The 13,348-nt window shown below is 36.3% G+C and overlaps 1 protein-coding gene across 1 annotated transcript; it reads left to right on the top strand.

The window, feature by feature from the left end:
- The first annotated feature begins 797 nt into the window (after positions 1-797).
- Positions 798-8,081, top strand: hmox1.S (heme oxygenase 1 S homeolog). Its single transcript, NM_001090041.1, is given in 5 exon segments — positions 798-864; positions 3,142-3,262; positions 3,676-4,167; positions 5,188-5,290; positions 6,502-8,081. Coding segments are annotated over 5 exon segments (867 nt in total). The 5' UTR covers positions 798-832; the 3' UTR covers positions 6,621-8,081.
- The last annotated feature ends 5,267 nt before the right edge of the window (positions 8,082-13,348 follow it).

Below are 13,348 nucleotides of genomic sequence, written 5' to 3' on the forward strand. Positions count from 1 at the left end.
CTGTTCTTAAATGCTGTTTTTTTTGTCATTGGACTACTTTATTTATGGTCTCACCCTGCAAACAATTGTGTATGAACAGTTGTTGCTTATGGCCAGTGGAGTAATGAGATGAGGGGGGCCAGTGAGGTCCAGGACAGTACAAAAAAAAAATTCTCCCTCAGGGGCCCAACAAAACATTTACAAGTGGACACACAGCTGTTGGGCACCCAGGGAGTGCAGGTTATGTCCCTGCCTTTGATTGTGACACATGCAACCTTACAACTCTCCTGATCCTACAGTTGTTTTTCAAGATATTCCAGGTAGATTCTTCTGTACTGAACTTAACCCTTGATTATCCTGTCACCCAAAGAACTTTTCGGCTCTACGGTCTATGTTTTTACACCCTTCTTGTCTATGCATGTTGTCAATAAAATATAAAAAAATTACATAATATGGTACAAATAATGCAGTTGATTGCAGAATGAAACACATCAAAAAAAATAAAAGTTGCGTTTCTGCTTTAACTGCCCTTCACTGAAAAATATGCATTTGCCTGTGCACTGATGTTTTGCTGTTTTCCAGTCTTTTTTAATCCAAAAATCATGTTTATCTGGAAAATGAACACATCCTATTATGTTCTTCTCCACCTCTGCCCCCTCTCCTTTTCTCTTCTCCCCACCACCCTCCCTCCTAGAGGAAACCCTCGCTCAGCTTTTTTCTTATTTTTTTCTGCAGCCACGTGATCCCAGAAAAGAAACAAGAGGCATATAAAAAGGGAGCAGCTTTGACTCAGTAACTAAATAGCCAGCGGCACAGAACATTCAACTAGAAGCTGCACAGAAAGGGAGAAGAGATGGATCCTTCTACTAGCCAGCAACACTCAAGGTACTGTACAACATCAATACTCATTTATACTAATTTAAATGCCTAAAATACAGTATACTATGTAGATTTATAGTACGTGTTCTGTCCATTCACAGTCATTGACACATATATTTGATTTAGAACCACATTTTGGGAAGTTAAGAAGAGGTTGATATTTATTTAAACTTATATATGTTCCTTTCAAGATTGGTTTAAAAAAGACGCACAATCAGATATTTATACTTCATGCCTGCTGGAATATCCAGGCACTGGGACATCAAACTTGTCATTGTTCTCTTGAAAATTGAGCATGCTCCAAAGTTTTAACAATTTAATTTTTAACACACTAATACCTGATTTTGTTTCTTAATTGTTATGTTTGATCTAGAAAAATGATCTTCCATCTGTGACTCACTAAACAGTTTCACTTCAGCAGCCATAGGCTAGCCAATTCATGTCATTGAGATGCAGTGACTTTTAGTTTAACAACAGTTATGCATGTAATATGCCTCCATCCTTACAGCAAAAGTTGTAGGTAGGGAAAATTGGGTAAAGGTTAATAGAATGCCACATCACTGCTTTTTCTTGTGGCTTTATATAAATAACGAAACATCACAAAGTGTGTCCCATGCCCTTTATGTGCTTCACCATATAATTAAAAGAGATTATATTTCCTTTGTGCAGGTCTAACACTTAAGACTTTATTGGGAGTATTTTAGGGAATGGACTGTTCTCATAATTCATGACTTTCCAGTTCTGTCTAGCTTCAGATTTTTAATAAAAATACATGTACTTTTTTTTTTTTATTCTGAGAAACAATCTAACACATGAATGTAATAAATCTGTGACAGATGGCGCTGCAAATCTCTGTTAAACCCTGAAAGCTTAAGTTCCTCATAGACACTGACAAGCACTAATGGGGTTGGCCTAAATTACTATTTTATTACTGGAAGAAAGACAGCCTCAGACTTTACCAATTGTGAATATGGTGTAATGATGATATGCTTGTAGTTCCATTAAGATTATCTAACCCCAAAAGCAGCTGTTTGACCCATGAACTATCTGGATTTTATGAAAAATAAGGAAACCAAGGTATAGTAACTCACAGCTACCAATCAGATGTAATTTATCAATGTGCAAACCAGTAAATTCTGCCTGATTGTTGGTTGGTGTGACTTACTAGAAAAGCTACAAATGTTATAACTAAACTATAGCACTCAGGTACCACATGTCTCAGAGGAAGCTGTACAGTTTGATCAGTTTATAGAAGTCACATTTGTCTATCTATATGTAGACTTGAGAGGCTGCATTCAAACACATCAGCATATTTTGCATGAGATGTAAAACTGCATGAGATGTAAAGTCTCATGAAACTATGTTTGACTTATATACTATTTCTCAAATGATATCTGTTCATACTGTTCTCTTTGATCTGAGATCAAGGTGGTTTAATGTTAGTCAAAATACTTTTGTTTTTTTTATTAAAAAAACCTTTTCCACAAATTACAAACAAACCAACATACTGTATTTTCTGTACAGTTCAGTTTTAACAAATAATAACATTAAACTGCAAAAGAAAATAACCAAACCACAAATGAATGCGGAAAGCCACTGGCCAACAGGTCACTAATCCCATTACTGAATCCCATCTGACTGAGATTTCAGCCCATAGTCCAATCAGTCAGTTGAGGGCAATATGCTTCACATGTTGCAATTGTGCATAGCATTAGTTACCTCCTAAACCAGGGGTGTCCAAACTGCGGCCCGGGGGCCACATGCGGCCCAGGATGCATATGAATGCGGCGCAGTTTGAAACGCTTGGTTCCCGAGGAAACGTCATGTCGCAAAGGATATAGGAGGAGGGGGGACTCTGCCCATTGCCCAGTTAGTAATATTAATATAATAATAAGTCTATTTGATATCCAGGTGTCCCATATTCCAGTGTATATCTCCATCTGGTTATCCAACTGGCATTGTAGTTCTTTTCTGTGTATTTCCTTTACTTTTACAACTCAAACGTGTTTGTGTATTTCATGTGTGGCCCCAGACAATTTTTCTTTTTCCAATGAGGCCCGGGCCAAAAGTTTGGACACCCCTGTCCTAAGCCAATGGTAGTTCCATCCCAATTCTAAGGGTAAGGTCACACTGAGCGTTTCAGGTTCTCCCCTAATGCCTTCCCTCACTCTGCGCTGGCTTAAATGAAAAATCGGCGCCGCTAATCACACGCAGCGATTCGTTTTCCAGAGTCGCCCGAAGTTGCCTCATGAGGAAACTTCTGAATTTTAATTTTTTTTTCAGTACCCAGGATGATTTGTCTGAGGCCTTAAAAGAGACAACAAAGGAAGTGCACGTTCAGGCAGAAAACACAGAATTCATGAGGAACTTCCAAAAAGGACAAGTTTCCCTAGAGGAGTTTAAGGTAATATATAAAGCTGAATTGCTAAATAGAAGGACACACCTACACAATCAGATGTTCAACTATTAGTACTGGAGTGATGCTTTATTTGGAATTAGGATTAACTATTTTTTTTCCAGGGCAAGTTTTTGAGATAATCACTCTGCTTAAAGTTAAAGCCGTACCGAAGAGATAGCAAGGGAGACCGAGAGCAGAGATATTCCCTTGGAAGTTGTTGAGAAAAAAAAATATCACCAATTACTACAGTATTCACCTAGATTCAACTATGGATCTTCAACATAGCATATATTTAGAACAGTGCTATGTAGGGTCATAATTATGCTATAATATTGAATGCTAATAAAGATATAGTATCATTGAAAAATTACAAAATACATAAATATTAATCAAAAATGTAATTTCTTTTATATTTCCAGCTGGTTATGTCATCGTTGTACTTCATCTACGATGCTCTGGAGGAAGAGATTAACAGAAATAAGGATAATCCAGTCTTTTCTCCTGTTTATTTCCCACTGGAACTCCATCGTAAGAATGCGCTAGAGGAAGACCTTGAGTATTTCTATGGTCCGCAGTGGAGGAAAAAGATTATTTGTCCTCATTCAATAAAGAACTATGTTGACAGACTTCACCATGTTGGCCAAAAGGAGCCAGAGTTACTTGTGTCTCATGCGTATACCCGTTATTTAGGAGACCTCTCAGGTGGACAGGTTCTTAAAAAAATTGCACAAAAGGCCCTGCAGCTTCCAGCCAGTGGTGAAGGTTTAGCATTCTTTACCTTTGACAATGTCACTAATGCAACTAAATTCAAACAGCTCTACCGTTCCCGTATGAACTCCATTGAAACAAATACAGATACTAAGAAAAGGATATTAGAGGAGGCCAAAACAGCATTCCTGCTTAATATCAAGGTAAGAGGCTAAAATTTTGAAAAATATTTAGAATGGTTTTAGAAGATATTGTTTCTGATAGAAATGTATGCTCAATTTAAGCACAGCATTTGGAAGTACATTGGAACCTCAATTTTACATCCCCAGATTTTAAGTTTTCCCAAATTTTACATTGTGGTTTTGTGGTCCCACCTATATATTATGCATAATTAATTTCCCTGATTTTACATTTTCCTGGATTTACACAATTTTTTTCAGGTCCCCTGAAAAATGTAAAATGGAGGTTCTGCTGTATCTACTATTTTATACAGAACATACGGTGCTGGCATTCAATTCTTTTATTCTATGGCCCACAATATGAATTTGTCATGATTAAAAAAAAAGTTTTGCACAAAATTCACAAATTTGAATTATATTTTCAAAAACATGATTGTAAAAATAAATAAATAAATCAGCATCTAAAAGCAAATTCATGTAGGTGTCAATGCGAGTTGTCCTAGGAGAAATTCAAGCAATTTTTTAAACTAGTTTTTGGGGCACATTTATCAAAATGTGAGTTTAGATTTTAATAGTCAGGTTCTATTCATTCATATGGAATTTTCAGAAGGATATTTCTGAATAGATGAAAATTAGAACATTGGATAAATACGCTTCCAAAAAACCCATAGGAATGAATAGAACGTGGGAGAGTTTTATTAAACTGTGAACTCACACTTTTGTAAATCTGCCCCTTTATTTGATTTTGTAAATTTACAAATTCGAGTTTTTTAAGCCTATAAACTCGTTAAATTGGAGTTCTTTTCAAAATTGTATTCAATTGCGTTTTTTACATTCAGATTTTTTCCATAAATAAGCAAAGATTTTTTTTTATAAAATTTGTATTAGGTGTAGAAAAAAACCTAACAAATTAGATTTTTGATAAGCCCAAAAGTGTCTCACATTATAATGCTGCAGTAGCATACATATTTCTTAGGAATCCTGGAGCCCTACTGGCAAAAGTTTACAGTGTAAATACTTTATAAACCTATTTTATGATCTCAGGTGTTTGAAGAACTGCAGACCCTATCACTAGCATCTTCTCAGATTGGTAACACCAGGACTGATGCAACAGAATTACGAAGCAGAGGACCCAAGACAGAAAATGGTATGTCAGTTTGGTGGCATTATGTCAATTAAAGTGGACTTGTCACCCAGACACAAATTTTTATAATAAAAGTCCTTTTCAAATTAAACATGAAATCCAATTTCTATTTTTTATTAAAGCGTTCATAGCTGTTGTAAGCTCATTTAAAAATCTCAGCTGTCAATCAAATATTGTCTGCCCCTCCTCTATGCCTTAGGTATAGAGGTGGGGCAGACAATTACTTTCACTTTCCATTCAGCACTTCCTAGATGTCACTGCTCTCCCACATTCCCCCGTTCTCTTCACTGTTTAATTGTGTAGCCAGGGCATGTTGATGGACATCAGGTCCCCCATTCTGGTGCACAAACAAGATTCTGAGATGATACAAGGCTTTCCTTAATAACAGTGTCCACAAAATGGCTCCTGCCTACTTGCTATAATTATGAATTCCCAGACTGAGGGAAACAAGATTCAAATAATTTATACAGTGTAATTAAAGTTCATTTTGCTTGACTAATGTGATAAAATAGGATTTGGAATACGTTTTTGGGTGACAGGTCCCCTTTAAACATTGTGAACTTTATGATGAAGTAAAAGACTATATACAAAAGGGATTTATGCTCTTTGAACCGGCTAGGTAATGATCAAATATTTTGATGAGTATGTATATAAATAAAGAGGGAATGTTTATTAACCACGTGCCCTTTATGATAAAGTGTAACAAAGGGCAGAGTTATTTTTACATGTTTGCTTAGGCTTGACAATATGCTGTCTGTAAGATTAAAGTCCATGATAGACATATATTGGGTTTTGTAAAAAAAAAAGAAAAAAAATTATATATATTTATTTATTAATCTCTACTTGAAGATGTAATTTTCAAGTAGAAAGTTTTCAAGAAGAAAAAAAACACATAATCCCCAAAAGAGGAAATACACAAAATGACTGTTTTTACTAAATTATTTCACCATAATTTGTAGTCCTTTTCTTGTAACAACTGATAAAAACTATCTGTTCAGGAAAATCTTTTGACACCTCGTTATTTTCAGAAAAGCTAAACACAGAATTGTATCATCACAATAGCTTTTTATTCTATGTGTACTGTTTACTTAGTGGAATTATAAAACTAGTTGTGTCCTAATATGGATGACACTAGACAGAAAATAGCAAAACACAATATCTTTTCTTCTCCCCATACAAATTGTGCTTAACAAAACAAATGTATCTTATAACAGGTAGACCTGCAAAGACAGAAAACAAAGGTTCCTCAGAGGAGCAGTCCACAACATTACTTCGCTGGGTTCTTGTTGCTGGCTGTGCACTCATCACTCTAATGGGACTATATATTTTCTAAGAAAATGGCTCATATCAACAGTTTTTACTCTTTACACAAGGTCCAGGATTTTAAATACATTTCAAGTGTGAAGACACTTCAGTTTCAAGATTATAAACACGACTTGACTAACAATATTCAGATAGAGGGTGTGTTATATGCCTTGCTGTCTATAACACTTATATCGGACTCATATACGTGGGCTATCTTTGGATTCCTACAATACAATTAACTCAAGTGCTACTGATTATTCTATGGATACCTTATCTCATATCAACTACAGATCTCTGGTTTGTATTAAGCACTTATTTAGCTTACAGTTACTGTATAGGGATGCATGGTTCCTACTTCTAAGTAAACAAGCAGGGCATTATTGAATTAGTGTGGAAGTAGTACACAAGGTGCTTCTAATACTTGTAATGGTTTGCTTTATTGATTCTGTTGTATGAAACACCACTTTGCAAAGAAAATGATTTTTTCGGAGTTTTCACTTCAAACCTCCGATTTTTGTCCGAAACCTCCAAAAACGTCAGGGTTTGGCACAAAACCCAGCGCACATCAAATGGGAATTCTCCCATTGTCTTATATGCAACCTCGACAGGTCTGAGATGCCGGGATTTACGATCCTGAGTTTTCCAGCCTTGGGGTTTAATAAATTTCGAAAAATTAATAATTTTTTAAAAGCCAGATTTTATAAAAAAAAATCACACATTTTTCATGATTTTTGCATTCGAGGCTTAGTAAATAACCCCCCTATAGTTAAAAAAGAGAGAATATGGCTCTATATACATGTAGAGGCACAACAAAAATGAAGCATAGCCTGATCCAGTGATTAGGGCTAGATTCTAACATCACAAACAACCTGGCACTCTATGAAGACAAAATACGAATTTTACTGTACAAGTTAACATGTAATTATTCCAAGAGAGCTTGTAACACTCATGTGGCCTGTTTATTCTGTCAGTTACAGCTTCCTTTTCTATTTTGGTTTGCACTTTAACCAAAATAAAAAAAAATCATCTGTTGAAACATTTAAAAATTGTACATTGCTAAACAAACTTTTGAACCCATATCATGTTGTTCAGCCTTAAGAAAAAAGGATTTTATACATGTTCTAACTATTATACAAAAATGCAGAGGCTTAGTCTCATGTGGAATTGCTGTCAATCTTACTTAGCAAAGTCATTTGGTTTTGTTCTGTGCTCTTCTTTACCTCACTGCTGGAGCAGTGAATTACTATTTTGCTCATTTATGTTACATTTTACATTATCCTGTGACAAATACCATTTATTGACTTTCCAAAGTTTTCCTTAAGCTTACTTTAGTCTTTTATTAATCATATTAAACATTATTTGTATTTTGTTACAAAAAATAACAGTTCTGTAATTTTTAAAGTTGTATTGTGCAAAACAAAGAATCAGAATGTATAATTTATATTTTTATACTAACTGCGCAATAAAATTGTTGCTGGTCATAAACATGCACAAATCGGGATGTCCTTTTTTTTATAGAAAAAAACCCCAAAAATCAACATTGAACTGATGCAAGCAATTTAACCCGTTGTTAAAGAGGTTGTAAAAATGTAAATTAACTAAGTATGATGTAGAGAGTGATATACTGACAGTTTGCAAATGGTCTTAATTTTTTTTTTTAATAACTTTGTGTTTCTTTTTTTACATTTATTTAAATTATCTCCAATTTGAAAGAGTTATCTGGTTTCTAGGGTTCAAGTTACCCTAGCAACCAAACTGATGAGTAAGACATTGGAATATGAATAGGAGAGGCTTGATTAGAAAGAAGGAATAAAATAAAAATGTAGCCTCGCAGAGCAACAGTTTTTTGGCTTCTGGGGGTTAGTGAACCCCATCTGAAAGAAAGAATCAGAAGAAGACAAATCATTTGAAAATATAATAAATACAAAATGGAGACCAGTTAAAGTGACTAAGAAATGCTCATTCTATATAATTTTAAGTTATTTGAAGGTGAAGGTTCCCTATTTGAGCAATGCGCAGCACTGAGGCAGTTTTTTGTCAAATGTTAGACTTCAGACAAAACTCATTCAGAGTAGATGTCAGAAGCACAGAGAGAAGGTAGTATTTTTAACTATACAATCACCAAAGGCCATGAAACCATGCTTCAGATTCCATAATGTCAACAACAAAACCCAAAGCAATAGTTACAGAAGCATATTGTGAAATGAGCAGTAACAGTTCTTTTCTTTGTATATTAGCAGTTTTTTTTTTTATAGAAGATAGTGTAATGGTTATAAAACCCCCACCTTGTTCTTTGTTCTGTATTGTCTTTTGCGAGTACAGAATCCACACAGCTCATGTCAATAAACTTCACTCTTTACCTCAGGTGATCTCTTTCTGGTGAATTCCCAAGACATAGAATAACTCCATATGGCTCTAGCAGCCCTAACCAACTTTTTAAAGCAGTATACAGAACTAGACATTAAATAAATTAACGGGCGTTAGAACATTGGGGCACATGCGCAGTAGCGCAATCCCACGGACACAGGGACTGGACGCAGAGACACTTCAACTTTATTATATAGGATAGTGAAACAAACATACAATGAATGGGTCAACAAGGACACTTTAGAACCTTAAAGTCATTAGATTTCCAGCTAAAAACAATTGATATTCTTTAACATGATATCAAATACTTATGCTCTGAGTTTATTACCTGAGGAAAAATGTAAACGTAACAAGGGCCATACATAGGCAAAGTATTACCAGGAATGAAGACAAAAGCATTTCAAAATTCAGATGTCACAGATACTTCTTTCAGGGCATATAAATGCTACAAGTCTGTATATTATAGTAACATTTACATGACCCACTTGCTAGTGGTACCAATGTTTCAACTCAGTGAATGGATGACAAAGAATAAAATACTTAATTGTTTAAAGTATATTAAATATGAACAAGGCCCAGGGCCTTATGAAATACACCCTTGAGTACTTAGAGAGCTTAGGTCAGTTTTAGTCAGGCCACTATTTCTAATTTTTCCAAACTGCCTTTCACCCGAAATGGTACTATTGGATTGAAAGAAAAGTTGCTATAATTCTAATACTTAAAAGGGGATTATGATCTCAGCCTGGCAATTACTGACCTGTTTGACATCTGTGGTGGGCAAGTTATTTGAAGCGTTAGGTAGATCACATTGTTATTATACTTTATACAAAGATGACATATTCCACGGGTTTTTATATAGATTATACATCATTTATGTCAGTCTCTGCCCCAGAGCAATTTACAATGTTAGGTGACAATTGCACACTTAATGGTCAATTTTGTCAGCAGGCAGTGTGTAAGGAAAGCAGAGAACCCAGAGAAAACACACAGAGGCAGGAATATTGCCAAAGCTTTTTATACAGGGCCACAGACATCTACTTTCTAAACAAAGGTTGGTTGGTCTTAGTAATGCCGTTTGGACCTAGACAGTTTTAATATGGTGGTTGTCAATAGTGCATTTTCTACTTGAAGAAGCGTGTTTAATGTAATAGCGTCATTTTTCCATTGACCCAATTGAGAACACAAAGCTAAGAAGGACAATTACATCCATCCAGGTGTGTCATCTTTGCAGTGGGAAATATATAAACTGGAGATATGGGTAGATAGAGAACAGATGAGATTTATTGTTGACAAATTTAGTGGTATATACATTTGGTTTTTAAAATTATACATACCTCTTTTACCCCTAAGGCAAATCTTTGATGGAGAAAGACCAGTTCAGTGTACAAACATACCTGTACCAAGTTGTGCTAGTCAGCAACAGGAAGGCCCATAAAGGTATTGTCGTGCATTAAAAATGGTATAGACAAATGACCTCCAACCAGTGGCTAGCGAGCAACATGTTGCTCTCTGACCCATTGGATGTTGCTCCCAAGCAGGTGCTTATTTTTGAATTACTGGCTTGGAGGCAAGTTTTGGTTGCATAAAATCCAAGTATACTGCTAAACATAGCCTTTTGTAGGCTGCAAGTCCACATAGGCATTGCAAATTGACAATCACAGCCCATTATTTGGTACCTCCAGCACCTTTTTGCATGATTAAGTTGCTCTCCAACTTTTCTACATTTAAATGTGGCTCACAGGTGAAAAAGGTTGGGGACCTCTGGTATAGATTTACAGGTGCAGACGGCAATTCTTCCCCTTAAAACACTAGTAAGGCCCAAAATAGAATATGCAGTGCAGTTTTGTGCTCAGTGAATAAAGTAAGAATTATTGAAACAAAGAAAGTCCAGAGAACAGTGACTAAGCTGATAAAGGGATATGAAAGATCCCATCTTATACTGAAGAGGAGCTTATGGGGGGGGGCATATGAAAACTGTATAATATATGACACCTGTCTGGTTTTGACTCGGCCAGCCCATTTTTCCAAATTAAGAAAACTGTGCATTATTTCCCTAGATTAGCGGGGCAATTGGCCAGTCGCCATGACATTGCCCATTCCTCTGACATTACCTGCCCCACCACCAGCTGCCAGGCTTTTCTAAAGCCAAAAGGTGGCACCCTTAGTGACAGTTGTGAAGTTGTGGAACGCTCTCCCTGAAGCTCTGGGCCAGCAAACTTTATTTGAACAAAAATGTCTTATCAGCTATGTTAATTCATTTAATTTTTTATAATGGACTTTGGATTCTTATATTAACTTTATTACATAAGAGTATTGAAAATAATTCTTAATAAACAAGTATAAAATACCAGGTTTATATAGATTATGGTGGTAAACATCACAACCCTGTAACATGGGTGTCAGCACTTACAAAGAGGATGTGAAATGATCTTCCTTCCCTCTTACAATACACTATCACATGAGTGTGAATGAATTCATTATGAGAACTATATTCAACATTTCTGGCACATGACTCAGAACACTCCTTGTATTTAAATCCTGCTATCAGCATTTTTAACATACAAGTAAAATGAGCAAAAGAAAAAAAAATGTTGCTTTGCGTTTGTCAAATATTATTTAGCTATTTCTCAAAACTCTATTAACATTTATATATATATAGAGAGAGAGAGAGAGAGAGAGAGAGAGAGAGAGCTTCTTTTTTGTTATATTTTTTTTTACAAACCCAACATTAACCCTTTAAGTGAAAACTTCTATTGTTTCCACTGGCTGTGGTTTTTGTCCCCTCTGTTTTTCTAACCTGTAAGGTCTGTTTCTATACCTATCTATGTAAAGCCGAACTCGAAACCAAGTGCAGGATGCAAACAATTTTCCATAGCACCCCTCAAGTCGGAACCTTCCCATGCCTTAATTGTGTATGCTGTTCTTCTGTCATTAAAGGTAAATACATCAGTCACCCTACTAAAGGATATAAAGTCAACATGAAACATTACGCTACATGTAACACAAGCTCAGTAGTTTATTTATTGAAATGCCCCTGTGGGAAGGTCTACATAGGACAGACCTCAAGAAGTGTGAAGGAAAGAATAAAAGAACACAAAGGGAATATAAGAAACTTTATCCCTAACACTAGTACAGATACAGCAGTCTCCCGACATTTTGCTGAATACCACCATAATGTAGCTCAGCTAAGGTGGTTAGTGGTAGAAGTGGTGAAACAACAAACAAGAGGAGGTGACAGAAAAAAAGCACTCCTTCAGAGGGAAGCTGTGTGGATTAAGAAATTGGATAGCATGCAGCCAGCAGGGTTAAATGACCAATGGAGCGTGAAATGCTTTTTATAACAAGTTAATTATATTTATTCTGCTTCAAATCCACAGATACAAGTGAATCCTGCCCTAACCTTATAATAGGTAAGCAAAGTAGTTCATTGCTGAATAGTAAGTAGTTAAACTGAGGGCTATGTATGACATTGTTGCTAATAGGTGACTTGAATTGAAATAGTTAATGCGGCTATAGCTTGCTACAAATGTGTCAAGTGAATCCTCCAGTAGGCAAAATATTTGCAGTACTAGGCTTTTCATTGTATATATGTTTTTACCAACCAGGTTGTGTGGAAGCCTACAACAGTGGTTGTCTTACCCAGCACGTCTTTGATGACTAAAGGATAATAATTTATAAGAAGACACAAGCACTTTGTACACTGTGGAGGTGTTATAGTAGTTTTTTACTAATTTTTACTAATTGTTATTAATTGTTTTTAATAACCATTGTATAATGACACAATGTTGATGCAAGAATGTAGTTTTATAGTTGCACTAGACCCGGGGGGTAAATAATGGGTTAACTCCCTAAACAAAATTGTAATTGTTACACCCACTTTCGTTTCCCCTCCCACCTATTTCCCTTAAAGATGGTGTGTTAATTGGTAATTTGTACACTTGACAAAGGGCAATTTTGCTCGAAACATGTTGTGTGAATAAAGTGTGAATAAAGAGATTTTTGCAGCAAAGCTCTGCGTCGACCTTGGACTGTTTCACCAACAATATATTCTAATTAACCCTTTAAGTGCCACAGAACGTAGAATCTACGTTCTGTGGATCAAAGGACCAAAGTGCCACAGATCGTAGATTCTACGTTCTGCAGCACTTCCGGGTTTGCGAGCGGAGGAGCGGCTGTTAGAGCCGCTCGCTCCACTCCTTCACGATCCCCTGCCCCTAGACAACGAGCAGAGCAGGGGATCGTGTGGCCCCTGGGGCGCGATCGCCCAGGGGCCCCAAAGCAGCAGCAGGGACGCGTTTCCTATGCGTCCTGCTGCTGCCTGCGCTGCACTTCCGCCCAGCTCCGCCCCCCCATGGCTGCTGACCGTTGGAGCTGGAGATCTGCTGCGTG

Source organism: Xenopus laevis, chromosome 4S, assembly GCF_017654675.1.
Source record: "Xenopus laevis strain J_2021 chromosome 4S, Xenopus_laevis_v10.1, whole genome shotgun sequence".
NCBI lineage: Eukaryota > Metazoa > Chordata > Amphibia > Anura > Pipidae > Xenopus > Xenopus laevis.